Raw genomic sequence first — 15,983 nt, 5'->3', positions numbered from 1 at the left:
AAAAAAAAAAAAAAAAAAAAAGAAGAAGAAGAATTAAAAAAGAGAGAAAAGAAAACCAGCTGTCTGTCCTCACTGACTGCTATGTAGGGGCCTACCCTGGCACTGAGGATGTGGGAGCCTCAGAAGTAGAGTTAAAAGTTGAAAGGAAGCGATCCCAGAAATGTGTCTTTTACTTTGTCTCCTTTGGGCTCAGTTCACTGGAGATTTCATTCAAAGTTACACGCTTCACATACACACATAGGAAAAAGCATTTCCTTCCTGAAAAAGACTTAAATTCACACTGCTGACTTGGCAGACAAACCAATGTCTTCTTTTCATTGTAGGCAAATCGCTCGGACGAGGGGCTTTTGGAAAGGTGGTTCAGGCATCTGCATTTGGCATTAAGAAATCACCCACATGCCGGACTGTGGCTGTGAAAATGCTGAAAGGTATGTATGCTCTAGTCTGGCTTTCAACTGGTCCATCACTTTTTTACATTCCCTAAATGTGAGTGCATGTCATATACAGCCTGGGAGCTGTTTCCGCTCCGGCCACTTCACTTTCTTCTGTTGCTGGAAGCTGTTTTGCTCCAGAAGCTTTAGGTTAGGCCAGCCTGAGCTCAGAGTAAACCCTGCATCTAGAACAACTCAGCACTGTCTGGGGCAAATGATCTCTGATACCTCAAAGGTCTTTCTCCTCACATCTCAGGTGCGAGGCTACCAGGGACTCAAGACCACTGTCACTTTAGGTTCAAAATTTCGGCATGACACACTGTGAATTTACTGGAGACTTAGTTTCACATCATAAATCCTGAAGGTTTAACTTTGACTTGACCTAACTGTAAGTCAGAAGTCCAAACTATGTTATCAAGCTCCAACCAATAAAACCAATTTAAAAAATGATTAGGTTGTCAGAAAATTCATGACACTTTTTTCTATGTTTTTCTATGCAAAAGTGCATCATGGCTTTTCCAACAACCCAATATCTTTCTAGTGTTGAAAGATACTACCACTCTGTGAAGCACTGGGAGACAACACCAAATCACACAGTAATCTATGGATGTGTAAGACCGACTGAAAACGACAGTGAAAACTGCAAACCAAATGTTTCAAGGACGTATATGTTCTTTGAAGTGTAGAAAACATTTCATTTATTCATGTATGAGAGAACTTTCACATTACTTCAACTCATGTTAAGATTCCAAATCCAGGGACCAGTAAGTGGCATGTGGTTAAGACTCTGGACTCCCACATGGCCAACAGCAGTTCAAGTCCTAGACCAGACGGGCTGAAAAATCACACCAGGCACGTGTGCGCGCATGTCCAAATCCCAGGAGGGGAATGGAAGAGAAGGAATTGGAGCATGGTCATTTCCCCTGACGAGAGGTGAGGAGAGAAATGATTTCTCACTTTCCCTCTCTTTGTCTCTCTCCAGCAAATGCATGCATCCTATGGCAAAAACAAAACAAAACAAAACAAGGACAGTTTTCAGCTTCCCAGAGTCTCTAAGATATTGTCAGGGGATTCTGCCTGACAAAAAGCTGGTACCTAGCACAGGCTTCAGGAGAAAGGGCCTTCATTTAGAAAAACTTCTTTGTTTTTTGTTTTTTTTAAAACAGATTTTTGCCTTAGGGCAACACAGTCCCTTCTCCATTCTCTTGGGATCTTGGGCACACATGCACATGTGCCTGGTGTGAGTTTCAAGCCACTGAGTCTAGGACTCAAACTGCAGTTGGCCACATGGGAGTTTAGTGACAGAACCACTACACCATCTGCTGGACCCCATGTTTAAGGAGACTTCTAAGTTCTAACTTTCTTCCAGCACTGACACTAAAATTTCAAAAGCCCCATGTAAAGATATTTTCTACCTCAAAAAGCTGTCCTCAATAAAAAAAGATTGATAGAACTTTCCAAAGAACTGGATCTACTTTGAAAGGTCCTAGGAGGGAGATCTACATGCGTAAGTCTGGGCTTCATTCTGGGTGGTCCATTCAGTTGATGGCAGTCATTACTGTGAAATGTCGAAGGCCCTCACCCTGGTCCCAATGCCAGATGCCAAAGAGGAAGGGCACTGGCATGTATTCTATGTGAAAAAGCACCGAACTAGGTTAGGTACTTGAACCACATAAAGTTGCCATTAAAAAAAAAAATCTTCTCGTAAGTTCTTTCAGATAGATATTATTATTCTCATTTGCGGAGGAGGAAATGTGGCCCAGAAAGTTTAAATAGCCTCTGGGAGGCCACACAGCTGCACAGTGTTAAAGCAGGGTTTGTGTGCACATCTTCCAGCCTCCAGTGCAGTGCCCCTTCCTCCACACAGAGCACCACACAAGAGCGGCTGCAGAGGCCTGGCCTCCTTGTGTTTGTCCATTGCTCCAAAATGCTGAATAGTAAAAGTTTGTGGAAAATGTGTATTTATGAAAAACCTGTATGATTTCAAGGTTTTTTTTTGCCCCCAGATAATTTGTACTTTATTTAATTCCATCTTTCCACAAACTCCCTGAAGTCCTCCTAAGTTCCTGGCCCGCTTTATGGAGGTAGTCCAGCGTCCAACCTAGAGATAAACTGAAACTCAGTCTAGACGCATGTGTTCCTCAGTGAGTCCCATTGCTCTGCTACTACCACGCGTTGTCTCTAGGACAGGCAGTTCCGAAGCTCACCCTCACTGGTGTGGGTCCAAGACAACACCTGTGGCCCTGCCTATAAATGGAGCCACCTGAGCAACAGAACTTGGCTTTCTCCTTGTGCCAAATGGGCATAAATGCCTGGAGGGGCAAATTGAGGGAGTTTTATAAATGCATTTTTTTTTTCACCAGCAGGATTTTCTGCGGAGAGGAAGAAGACTTTGTGTTCTGTCTGTTTTTGTTGGTTAATGTTTAAGGCCTTGAAAATTTTAAAAATTTTTCTTTGAAATAGGAATGTTAAATAATCTTGCTATACAATATTTCAACAACATGAGTTAGAGTGAAAAGTTGTGGAGTCAAAGAATCTAGAGTAAAAAGACTGCCAAGTCACCCACTCTAAAATCGTTTAAAATTTTTTTTTTCCATTTAGCTTTCTTGCTTAAAGGGGTTGACTATCTGTTTCCGAGAGAAACAGACAAGGCAGAATGTCAAGCAAAGATCATGAGTCAAGAGCTCTTCCAAATGGCCCTTGAGCAAAATCCTTAACCTTTTGGGGTCTTATACTCATGTCTGAAATGAGAAGAGGAATCATGTTGTTTATTTATCCAAAAGTATTTGTTGAACATCTACTGTGAGCTTTAGGAAGCTTCTGGAGTTTAGCTGGTTATTATTAAAAAATGATTTGTGCTTATGAAATAACATGCTGGTGTCTACCCCAATGTTAAATACACATCCCTATGTCCCACTTTCAGGACTCAGTCCTATAGAAACACTGGGCTGTCAGAAAAGTCATGACATATTTTTTCTATGTTTTTCTATGCAAAAATATGTCATGACTTTCCTGAGAACCTATGATTTGCATGTTTCTGTCTTTCTGGCGAGTGCACATGCCCTATAGCAAAAACTCCTCCCCCCGCCAAAACAAAAAAAGAATACCATTAATTAACTACAAAGAATGAAGAGTCTCTGATATATTGAAAGGGGGAAAGCAATTTTAAAAACACACATGTGTGGGGCCAACAGGTGGCATGGTGGTTGAGGTGCTGGATTCCCACATGGCTGACCATGGTTCAAGTTCTGGACCTGGCGCTTTGCTTTCTCACTTTCTCTTTGTCCATCTCTCTCTTATCAAATTAAATAATAGTAATAGTAATAAATAAAATTAAAATGAATAATTCTTTGAAAATAATGTTTTAAAAACACACGTTTTAGAAATGAACTTTCTGATTTTGTGTGTGCACATATGAATACTTAGGATAAGGTCTCAAACCCAAACTATTAACAGTGGCTGCTTATTTTATTTATTTTTGGTTTTTGGAGAGTTTTTTGCTATAGAGCACGTGTGCTCGCCAGAAAGAGAGAGAGAGAGACAGAGAGACAGAAAGCGAGAAATCACCCCCCAGGGAGGATGGCCAGTCCACAATCCTTTCTCCTCCATTCTCCTCTCGGGATCTTAGGCACACGCACACACGCGCCCGGCTTGAGTTTAAGGCACCGAGTCCGGGACTCAAACCACGGTCGACTACATGGGCGTCCAGCGACATAGCCATTACACCAACTACTGGTCCCAATAGTGGCTGCTTTTTAGGAAGGTAAGGGGATGTGAGTAGCTCTCCTTTTAAAAAAAAAAAATCCATTCTTCCTTTCCTCCAAAGAAAGAGGAGAGAGAGGCATCTCCAATAGTATCCCCATGCTGCCATCTACCTCCTCCCCCAGTCATCCCCCACCATGGGCATGCAGGTGCCTGGCATATTCAGGGAGGTCTCCAAATACGAACTCCGAATCTTCTCACGTGGCTCAGCCTCACAGCACGTTATGCTGCTGTCCAGTCCTCAGCTTTCACTTTTTACTATGGACCCTTTAACTCCCGATCTTTTCACTCTAACACATATTGTTGCAATATTTTACAGCAAGATTATTTAACATTTACATTTCTACATAGTAATCAAAACATTTTTTTTACTTTTTTTTTTATCGTTATAGGGCACGTGCGCGCGCCAGACAGACAGAGAGAGACAGAGAGACAGAAAGCGAGAAATCACCCCCCAGGAGGGATGGTCACGCCACAATCCCTTCTCCTCCATTCTCCTCTCGGGATCTTGGGCACGCACGCACACGCGCCCGGCGTGAGTTTTAAGCCACCGGGTCCGGGACGCGAACTGCGGTCTACTATGTGGGAGTCCAGCGACATAGCCATTACGCTAATTGCTGGTTCCCATAGTAATCAAAACATTTCAAAGTCCTTAGAAACAAATCAATAAGCACAGGCAGCCCTCAGTATAGGCTTTAGATTCTGCTAATTCTTGGACCCATGTGGCTTATCTCCTAGAATAAAGTTGAAGTCAGATGCTGTGTGGAGCCTCATGACTGGAGATAACCCTGTGAACTCCAGGGAGGAAAAGGTTACAGGGAGAAAATAACACATTGCAAAGATGTTTACAGATGTAGTCACTCTGCCCTTGCAGGCCCCTTGTGCTTTCTTTGTGACCCCCAAAGCAGGAGAGTGAGAAGAAGTGCAGCAGTGTGGGTGCATCTCTTGCCTGGAGGGCTCTCGCTGCACCTGGCTCTAACAGAAGGGAAGCCCTAGGATGGCACCTCATGAGATGCCTAGCTCTGAGTCAGCGCTTTGCAGAACACAACCAGGTCCACCGAGAGGAAATGTCCAGTGACTAACCCCACCACTGCACTGGACCTTACTGTAATCAAAAGGATGTTGGCTCAGGAGGGTGGGAGTAATGAAAACAGTCTGGAGACTTGGCCTTTCTGCAGAATGCGGGGAAGTTAATGAAGCAACCGGTTGAGCATTGACAAACAAGGAGGGCAGGTTTTTCCTGCGGAAGGAGCCCCATTGTCCTGTCGCCCTCACTCTTCCTTGCTTCTCACACAGAGGGGGCCACAGCCAGCGAGTACAAAGCTCTGATGACTGAGCTCAAGATCTTGACCCACATTGGCCACCATCTGAACGTGGTTAACCTGCTGGGAGCCTGCACCAAGCAAGGAGGTAAAGGAGGAGGGAGGGCCTGCTTCACCCTTCCATATGTTCACTGAGAGAAGAGTTCTCTGACATCCAGTTCCATCTCTCTACCTCTGTTCTTTCCCACCCCCAGGAAAATGTCCTCTCAATAGCTGCAGAGTAAACAGTTTACTATTTATGGAAGGTTGCTCCTATCCTGGAAATGCCTTCCCTGTACAGTTAGCTAACATCTAGGAGAGAAGCACTCCCTTTTGGCTCTCCTTCCACAGGCTCTAGGTCAAGTGAAGGGCATTTCTCTATTAGGGTGAATCTGAGGGAGTGTCACCAGAGCAAAGGTCGGATCTCAGGAGGAAGTGATGTGGGAGACGGTCAGAAGATCTCTAGACCCCCCATGCAAGCATGCCTTATTCACAGGGCACGCGGGACAAACTGGGTCTTAAAATGGAGGGCTCTAGTGTGTCCTGGCAGAGGATGCCCACCTTCTCACCACCCCTACCCCTACCACCCTAGCAGGGTGAGTGCTTGGTTGTAACTGTGCCATCATTGCTTGGGCCAGAAAGATTCAAAAGAGCTAAAAAAGATTCAAAAGAGCTATGCGTACAAATGTTTCCAAGCTCTCAACAAAGGTAGGAGGAATAAAGCGTAGCTGGTGAAGACCTTTCTGCTAGGAGCCCTAGTGGGTACAGAGAGTAGTGGAGGGGTGTGGGAGCCAGAAATACAGAGTCCTGGGCATCTGCCACCACCCTGCCTGTTTCTTCATGTCTGTTGATAAGCTTTCCTCAAGTTCTCTGCTATGGCCACTCATTCCTCATTCTGCTTGGCTCATCTTTGCACCCGTAAAACCCACGAGGACTTATGAGACAGCCCACCTCCCTGTGTGCCTCTGGGCACTGGGCAGTTGGTGTCAGATGGAAACCCCTCTCGAGGGGAGGATTGCTGGACTCCAGATGGGCCGGGTAGGCTGACTCTTCCTCAGAGATAGGGATATATGCCAACTGTAGAAGTTACGTCAGTTCTGGAGCCCTGAGGGAATGGGGGGGAGGGAACTGACAGGATTATTAAGATACATTTTCTTGGGACCAGCAGTTAGCGTAATGGCTATGTCGCTGGACTCCCATGTAGTCGACCGCAGTTCGAGTCCTGGACCTGGTGGCTTAAAACTCATGCTGGGCGCATGTGCGTGCATGCCCAAGATCCCGAGAGGAGAACAGAAGAGAAGGGATTGCAGTATGGTCATCTCCCCTGGGGGGTGATTTCTCGCTTTCTGTCTCTCTGTCTGGCGAGTGCACGCACCCTATAGCAAAAACTTCTCAAAAAAAAAGGATACATTTTCTCTTTATTTGCTAGTGGGGCATGTGCACTAGTGGGAGAGAGAGAAAGAGGAAAAGTGGGAAAGCACCTCCATGGGGGATGGTCACACTGTAATTCCTTCTCCTCTGGCTCTCCCTCCTTTCAGGATCTTGGGCACACACATGCACTCACTCAGTCCTCCGGTTCCAGACTCACCCGAGTAACGACTAACATTTTAAACCAGCAAAGTCCTCATAGGAACCGCGAGCCACCCTGCCAGAAGAAGCCCAGCCTCTGGTAGTCTTGAAGAAATTGGGGTCTGGGCCACTGGATGGGAGTGGAGCAGCTCCAGAGGCACTTCAGTTTTGACCTGGAAGTGGTCCTTGCACAGGTGGCCTCGCGGCTGTGGGTAGAGAGAGGAGGTTTTCAGGGTGCCTGGAGGACCCACAATGCAGCTGGAGTTCCTTCCCAGCTCTCAGGTCCACTGCTCTCATGCAAATGCGGGCCAGCCTGTGAGCTGGAATACTCTGGCTTTTTAAAATAGAAGGGATTGCCATCGCCTCTGAGGAGCGATTTCTCACTTTCCCTTTCACTATCTCTGCCTCTTTCCATTAGCCAGTATGGGCGTCCTATGGCAAAAAAAAACCTTTAAACAAATGAATGAATAGTTGTGGGGGGAGGGGAAATGAAATTAGTTCATGACATGAAATCATATGAAATTCAGATTTCTGTGGAGTTCCCAAGGCTTTACTGGAGCACAGTCATACTCTGGCTGTATCATCTGTAGCTGTTTTCAGGATACAAACGACAGAACTGAGTACCTGATGGGTCTTCAGAGCTTAAACTGTTCACCATCTTGTCCTTTGCAAAATAGTTGACTCACCCCTCCACCTCCCTTACCCCCCACTTTAGATCCTCTTAGAGTGGATCGGAGACACCTCCAGGAAGCCTGTTCTCTGCCTTAGGATGCAAGAAAGAGTGCTTAGTTACAATCCTGAGGCTAGTATGACAGTGATCAGAAGCCCCTTTATCCGCCATTGTATGCTGCTTCCCTCCGCAAAGCTCTTTCTCTCTTTCTTTTATTCTTTTCTTTCTAACACTCCTTTCCCCCCACTGCTCCTATTGCTATTGTCTCTCTTAAACTCCTTGTCAGGTTAAATGGAAAAAGTTACAGTGTCCATGGGCCTCTCATCCCTCAATTGCATGCCTAGCCCTCACTGACACAAAGACAAGTTGGTCTGAGGTTTTTCAGGCAGGTCGGAGGTTGGCAGATGGCTGGACTAGGCCGTGGCTGAGCTCGTGCTATTTTGGATGCAGGGCCTCTCATGGTGATTGTGGAATACTGCAAATATGGAAACCTATCCAACTACCTCAAGAGCAAACGTGATTTATTCTTCCTCAACAAGGTAAGGATTTAAAGATTAGAGTATTTTAAAAACAGCAATGAGTTTCCATTTAGTCTGCAGCTGTATAAAGCAAGAGAAATCTATGTTGCTTTAGTCATGATTAGGCTTACAGTTCAATCTCTGCGCTTTCTCCTTTTTCCATGTTTTCTTTCCACGCTCATTTGTCTCTTTCATGAATAGCGCAGAGAAGCATTTGCTGCATATGCAGCAATAACTGGGGGCCGATGAACTTATCGGCCATCTATCTAAATATCTATTAAATTCTCTTGATAATTTTCTCTCTGTCTCTTCATACATATGTGTATGCATGCATATATATACTTTTTTCATGAAGGGAGATGATAGCAAATGTAATATTCTCCTTTTACTAGATTAGATTGTGATTAGGGACACAACCAGCTGAGTGTTGTATATAGACTTTCATATAGTCAGCAGGAGACCAGTGGTGAGACCAGAGCTAGAAATCATCTTCTCCCCTTCTGCCCTTTCTTCTCCTTCCTGATGTCCTCACCACCCAAGTCATTCCTATATGCACTACGAACCAACCTGTCCACTAAATAAAAGCTGCCTCATGAAAGAAACGCATGGGTCCGAACACATGAAGGCAAACAAGCTTTAAAGAGATTATTGAACAAAGGAGAAATAATTTACTAAAACTCTGGCAGTGTGACATATGGCACCAGTGCTATGTCCTTCTCTGGACTGGAGAAGTCCAGGGGACAGTTATTCAACATTACTTATCATTAATGAGCAACATTGGTGATGAAGCCACATATTATAGTAATTAAGCACTCAGACTTTAGAATCAGACTTCCTGGAGTTAAATCCTGTCTCTACCAGAACCAGCAGATGGTGTAATGGTTACATCACTAGACTCGCACGTAGTCAACCGCAGTTCAAGTCCCAGACCCAATGGCTTAAAACTCACACCAGGCATGTGTGTGTGCATGCCCAAAATCCTGAGAGGAACATGGAGGAGAAGGGATTAAGGCATTACCAACCCTCCAGGGGGTGATTTTTCACTTTCTGTCTTTCTATCTCTCTCTGGTGAATGTACATGCCCTATAATTTAAAACAAAACAAAACAAAAAAACAAACAAAAAATTCTTAAAAATAAATAAATAAATAAATTCTGTCTCTACCTCTCATGAAATCTGAGACCTTGGGCAAATCTCTCAATCTGTCCAAGTTTTAGTTCCCATATTTATTAAATGGCGCTAGTGATGGAACCCACCTGATGGGGTTGTTGAGAGTATGAAAAGCTCTCAGTTAAGCACTTAATAAATGTTAATCATGACTTTTGTCATTGTCACCATTATTATCACCAACCCACTGAGGTAGAAGACTGGGTGAATCCAAATTAACGCCAGTGAATGAAGTGCTGGATCTCTAAGGATAATGTTCATCCCTTCATGTATATGGGCAAGAATCCCACCCACAAAGAACCACTGTACAACTAGTTCCATTTCCTACTTTGATCTATTCAAAGACACATGTGTTCTACCGGACTGGCAATAGATACAACAGAACGCATTTTCTCCCATTTTAAATCAGACCTTCAAATAATGAGAATCTTAAAGCTGAGGGGATCTCTGTGATCAGCTAGTTCACACTCACAGGTTATAACTGGGCCCACAGAGAGGTCAATTGATTAGCTTAAGGACACACAACTACTGTGAGGTGAAGTCAAAGGAAAAAGAACCCAACTATTTTGACCCCCCTGCCACTGCTTTTTCTATACAATACATTGGATAAAGTAAAATATTAATAATAATAATAACATTTTTTAAAAAAAGAAAAGAAAAGAAGAAGAACGGTGGAAGGTGGTGCCCTGGGCTGAGGGCAGTGCATTCTCTTCAGTCAGTCCTGAAATCCTGGACTGGCTTCAGGAAGAGCTAAGCCTGCAGAATACCCCAGGGACCTGGGCAGGATGGAACGTTTGGGTTCGTGCGTCCTTTGTTTTGCAGAGTTTACTTCCTTCTCCGGCTATATTTAATGATTCACCTCCCTGTGCTACTTGGTGGAACTTGGTGTTTTCATGGCAAACCCATGGCTATCTTTCATTTTTGGAACCTAAAGAAATACAATGAGAAGGCGAAGGAAAAACAAAACTAAATGGCTATATTGAAAATGAGGTATTTCATTTTCAAAAGAAATTTACCAGGACCCTTAAATATTATGCATAATAAATTCACTGGATTTTGCCAAAGTCCCAAAAGTTCTGTTATTAACCTTTATGTGACAGAGATGGTTACTAATGAGCAAAGCTGAATATCCCATTGACTGGAGAGTCAGGAAGGGGATGAAGGAGCTTGCATTTTGGTCCTGAGGGACATAATCAAGGTTGTGACTTCTGGGGGCAGGTGAGGAAGAAGGCTACCCAGAGAAAGCACTCACAGAGCACAGCCATGAGTGAGCCCGTGGACTCTCCCATGCTATTTCCCGCCCTTTTCTGCTGCCTTTTGTCTTGGGAAGGGCCTTATGAAAAAGAAAATTCCAGTCCCCAGCTGAACAGAATCACATCTGAATGCCTCATGAAAGCACAATGACAAATAGTTCTAGTCGCTACCTGCCCTCTGGTGGATTACATGTGATGGCAGTTGGTGTTCATTCTGAGGCTGGCTTCCTTCTGCAACACAGGAAGGTCTCTTTTCAGGGGGCAGGAATCTCAGTACCCTTTGTACTTTGTTAGGACTGTCCTCTGCTTGCTGCCACTGTGCCCTCTAGTGGAGGGATCACCCCAGCCTGAGACATATTTAGAAAAGCCAAGGAAGGATGGGGAGGCTGGTTAATCCTAGCACGACACACCTTACAGGTGAATCTAGGGATGCCATGGAACCCCATCCATCTCAGCCTCTGTCTCAGTATTGCCCTCTGTCAGAATCAAGGCAAGGTGCATGGTCTAGTCACGAAGTCACTTAAAGTGCTGAATTTCTAATGTCGTAGTTACTCGATGAATCTCTAAAGACAATAAAAATGATTTCTGGTTTCACATGAACACCCAGAACCAACAATTCCTTTCCTATGAGTAAAAAAAAATTAATAGGATGCTAGAGCCTTACAGATGAGGAAAATGAAACCCAGGTAAGTAAGGCGACTTGCTCAAGATTGCATGATTAATAGAAGAGACAGATTACAAACCAGGGCTTGGATGCCCAGGTCAGGATGAAAAGCCTTTTCTACTTTGTCAGAACAACCTGTATCTTTGTTTTGAATGGAAGGCAGAAAAAGGAAACGGTTACATTTCCCCTTTCTCTAAGGAAATCAAAGAACTTGGTAACTATCGCTGCTCTTATAACTTCTCATAGGGATTGTACAGTGAAGCCCCGAGTGCGCTGGGAACTCGTTTCTATCATTCATGCCAATCCTCACACTTCAGGGGGTGGTATGGGAACATGGGTAAGGACGCACCTAATTCTCCCATTGCCATTTACTAGCTGCATGTGACGTTGATTACCCAACTTCTCTGAGCCTGCTTCTCCATCTAAGTAAGAGCTACTTCACACAATTGTTGGAAAGCTTAAATGAGAAAATGTACCTAAGACTTTAATATATGGGCTCACACAGAGTGAGCGTTCAGTGAACACCAGCTGCTATTAATATTCTTTTATCTGACCCAAGTTGCCATCTGAAAGCCCGGTCAAGAGCAGACAGGACTCCCCACTCCAGAGGAGCCAGGTGTCTGGCCACACAGAGCCCTTGCGGCTAATTCATGACCGTTGTGTGGAATGACCCTCTCTCAGCTTAGGCTCTGGCCCATTTGAAGGTCTGCTTTCCCTGTTGTGCTAGAGCTGCCTTCATCTGTGTCCTTCTTGGTCTGTTCAAAGGATGCAGCGCTACACATGGAGCCTAAGAAAGAAAAATTGGAACCAGGCCTGGAAGAAGACAAGAAGCCCAGGCTAGATAGCATTACCAGCAGCGAGAGCTTTGCAAGCTCTGGGTTTCAGGAAGATAAAAGTCTGAGTGATGTTGAGGAAGAGGAGGGTAGGTATTAATTCCTTCCTGTCCTCCAGTCTGAGATATTTTTACAACATACTGTGCATCTCTGAAATTTTTTTCTTATTTATCACCCTAATAAACATCCGTGGGAGACTGAAGGGTAATGTCCTGAGGAGATAAGATGTGAATTAAGATTATTTACAGAGTTACTAATTTTGACAGGGAACCGTACAATTGTCTCCCCTCAGGCCCTGTGGTCTTAACTGACCGTCCCCCTCCTCCGCGCTTGGGTAAAATGGGCTGGAGGCCTGGAAAAATCTCTCCTGTTCATGTTGAAACTCAACTGCTCTTGAAAATGAACTCTGATCTACTTGTTGGTTTGTTTTATGTTTTGCTAACATTGTTCCAATAAACTGGGATTTGGTGGAATAACAAGAGCCGTTGCAAACAGTTACGGTTCTAATGCCTTCCAGATTCTGATGATTTCTACAAGCAGCCCATCACTATGGAAGATCTGATTTCTTACAGTTTTCAAGTGGCCAGAGGCATGGAGTTCTTGTCTTCCAGAAAGGTCAGCCTATCACGTTACTGTTCCTTCTTTGCCAGGCCTAGACACTCACCTCTGCTCTAAATCCATCTCCTCTAGCACCACTACGTGCTCCTACCTTTGTCCTAAACGTAGAATAAGCATCACTATCCGTGCCTTAATTCAGCCCCACAGGAGGAGTTCTCAGACCAGCTTTGGATACCAGCAAGTAGGACTTTATTCTAAGGGAGAATCCCACCAGATTTTTCACTAGACAGATCTGGCAACCATTCTCCACAGTGCCTCTGGCATGTTTTCAGCATTGGCTAGAATCTCAGAATACACGGCTTCACAGGAGAGCTTCTATTAGTAATTCATGCAAAACCGTCCCACGAAACGACAGCTGGATAAAGACTGATCTCAGCAGCTCAGGAGCAGAGGTCGTGTGGTCGTTTCACTCACGGGAAAGATCTGACTGCCATCCTTGTCAGCCAGGATGTTGTCTGCACAAGAGCAGCCCAGCAGATTCCGAGCTTTCCTTCACTGGGGGCCTCCAGGGACCTGTATTTGTAAAGAAGCGCTCTGTTTATGGTAACTTGGTGTGCATGGAGACGTGCATTCTTCACGGCATGTGAAATGGATCCTTGAATTAAGAATAATGACACTGAGAAGGCACAGGAAATTAGTAGGTTAAATTAAGGAAATGCATTGATTATGCAACTGTTTTATTATAGTGCATTCATCGGGACCTGGCAGCGCGAAACATTCTTTTATCTGAGAACAATGTGGTGAAGATTTGCGACTTTGGCCTTGCCCGGGATATTTATAAGAACCCCGATTATGTGAGAAAAGGCGATGTAAGTCAGTTTGATGTTTATTTGACTCATTTATCCTTCTCTCATTTTGAAACCACAGACCAAAGCCCTCAGTAAATATTTACACTTCCTCGGCGGTAGTCCCTGAAAACCACCATGGGCTTTCTGTGAAGACAAGCAGCCCAGATGAGCTGCGTGCTGCAGAGCCCTTGCATGGGACACAGAAAGGCCTCTGTTTCCGATTTCGTAGTTTCAGTCCCTAGCTTGGTAGCTGTCCCTTGGGCAGCACTCACTGTCCGAGGTGTACCAACCTGAGAAGTATCTGCTGGGCCCTGGGGAAACTATATCATGACCTCCTTTGGACTCCTGTGGGAGTTCCTTGTACTACAGAAGGGAACAGCCTGGACTCTTCCCTGGAATAACCCGGATGATTGATTCAGCAGGTGGATATAGCTCAGGAAAGGGTGGGGAGAGCGTCAGGAAAGAGCTTGCCTCTCTGGCATCCTTTGCAGGCCTAGGATCTCTCTGCTGGCTCACACTGGCTTCTCTTCCCCACTTGTTTTTGGACATAGTACTATCTTTCATTTTTTGGGTGACCTCCTGTGTCCGCCCTTCTCTGGCGTATCCCCCAAGGGCTTACACTGCTGCGTGGGCTGTGATGACCACTGTGTGGTTCTCCGCTGGCCTGAGCTTACAGAGCACCTGGAGAGATTGCTCTGGATCCATGAGCTGGATCCCAGCTTGCTGGGCCCCACCCCGAGAGTTCTTGATTCCATAAGTGTTGGTACAGTCTGAGAATTTGCACTTCTAACAAGTTTCCAGGTGATGCTGACCTAAGGGGTCCCGGGACCATCCTTTGAGAACCACTGCCACTCTTTATAAAAGAAAGAAAGAAGCAAACAGATTTTCTTGGGAGCCCTGGTCTGCAAAGATGACCTCTACATCAGTTTGCCTCCTTTTTCTGTACATAAGTGTCTCTTTAGCCTCTCTTTGCCACCCCTCCTCCCCCCACCACCTTCTTTCTTTCTCCTTGTCCCTCTGGTCTGAGACCTTCAGTGGGGCCTGAAACTGGGGATAGTACCAAATCCTATATATACTATGTTTTCTCAATCTTATAACCAAGATGGCTGCTAAGTGACACATGGGGTGGGTACAAAGAGATGATTCATGTCCTGTGCAGGACAGAATGGGACAGTGCAAGATTTCATCATGCTACTCAGAATTAAGTGCAATTTAAAACTTAATGAATGGTTTATTTCTCGAATTTTCCATTTGATATTTTGGACCGAGGTTGACTGTGGAAAGATAAAAAAATAACACAGATAAGAAAGGACAGCTGTATCTTATAGTTCATGTCAATCCGCATCCATCCAAAGTGACAAGGCCTAACTCACTGGGACTCTTGCTGGCTGGAAAAGAAGAATGTTTTGCCTGCACACCCAGAAACAGCCATATGTTCTTTTAAGCACCTTCCCTTTTTTTTTTTCCCCAAGTTTTTGTCGAAGGGTGTGTGCACTCACCAGAGAGACAGAAAGATAGAGAAGGAAAGGGAGAAGTCACTCCCGGGAGAGATGACCATGCACAATTCCCCCCTGCCCATCCTTTTCTCTGGATTCTGGGCATGCACACACGTGCCCAGTGTGATTTTCAAGCCTCTGGGTCTGGGACTTGAACCACGGAGTCAGCCATGTGTGATCTAGTGCCCTAACCTCCACACCACCTCCTGGTCCTGATTTTTGTTTATTTATTTTGCTATAGGGACAAGCATTCTTTTAAGTACTTTCCTTTTTCTTCTTCCTTTTTTTTTTTTTTTTTTTTTTTTTTTTTTAATTTGCTATTGGGCTCAGGAGCTCACTGGAGAAGAGTTGGGGGAATGAGAAAGCACGCTTGTTGGGGGAAAGGCCATACTGCAATCCCTTATCCTTCATTCCCCTTTTGGGATTTTGAGCACACACTCCCATGCACCTGGCATGTTTTTCAAGCCACTGGATTCAGGACTTGAGCTGCACAGTTGGCCATATGGGGCCCAGCTGCCTTTACCACCACACCACTGGCTGGCCTCTAAATGTCTTATTTTTTCCCCAGTGCCTTTGCCCACTCTACTCAATCAATGACTTTTAAAATCTTGTTTTTGTTTTTGTTTTTTGCATAGTAATGCCTTTTCTTTTTTTAAAGGTTTTTATCATAGAGCATGTGCACCCGCTGAAGCAAGACAGAGAGGGAAAGCGAGAAACCTCCCCCTCAGGGAGGATGGTCATACCACATTCCCTTTTCCTCTCCTCTCCTCTCCTCTCAGAACTTTGGGCACACACACACACACACACACACACACACACACACAAGCCTGGCCTGATTTTCAAGCCACTGGGTCATGGACTTGAACCGTGGTCAACCATGTAGGAGCCCAGCACCTTAACTACCAGACCACCTG

General features: G+C 44.9%; 1 protein-coding gene across 1 annotated transcript in view; it reads left to right on the top strand.

Annotated features, from left to right (window-relative positions):
* FLT1 (fms related receptor tyrosine kinase 1) overlaps positions 1-15,983 on the top strand; it is a 178,965-nt gene that overhangs the window by 138,597 nt on the left and 24,385 nt on the right. Inside the window, exons 17-22 of the mRNA XM_014583107.2 lie at positions 324-428; positions 5,490-5,603; positions 8,184-8,272; positions 12,100-12,256; positions 12,685-12,782; positions 13,472-13,594. Of these exons, the coding sequence (XP_014438593.1) occupies positions 324-428; positions 5,490-5,603; positions 8,184-8,272; positions 12,100-12,256; positions 12,685-12,782; positions 13,472-13,594 (686 nt within the window). The remainder of the gene's footprint in view (positions 1-323; positions 429-5,489; positions 5,604-8,183; positions 8,273-12,099; positions 12,257-12,684; positions 12,783-13,471; positions 13,595-15,983) is intronic.

The sequence above is a fragment of the Tupaia chinensis genome, unplaced genomic scaffold (genome assembly GCF_000334495.1).
Source record: "Tupaia chinensis unplaced genomic scaffold, TupChi_1.0 Scaffold144045_1, whole genome shotgun sequence".
Lineage (NCBI taxonomy): Eukaryota > Metazoa > Chordata > Mammalia > Scandentia > Tupaiidae > Tupaia > Tupaia belangeri.
Note: the sequence above shows the minus strand (reverse complement) of the source record. Positions and strands in the feature narration are given on the sequence as shown.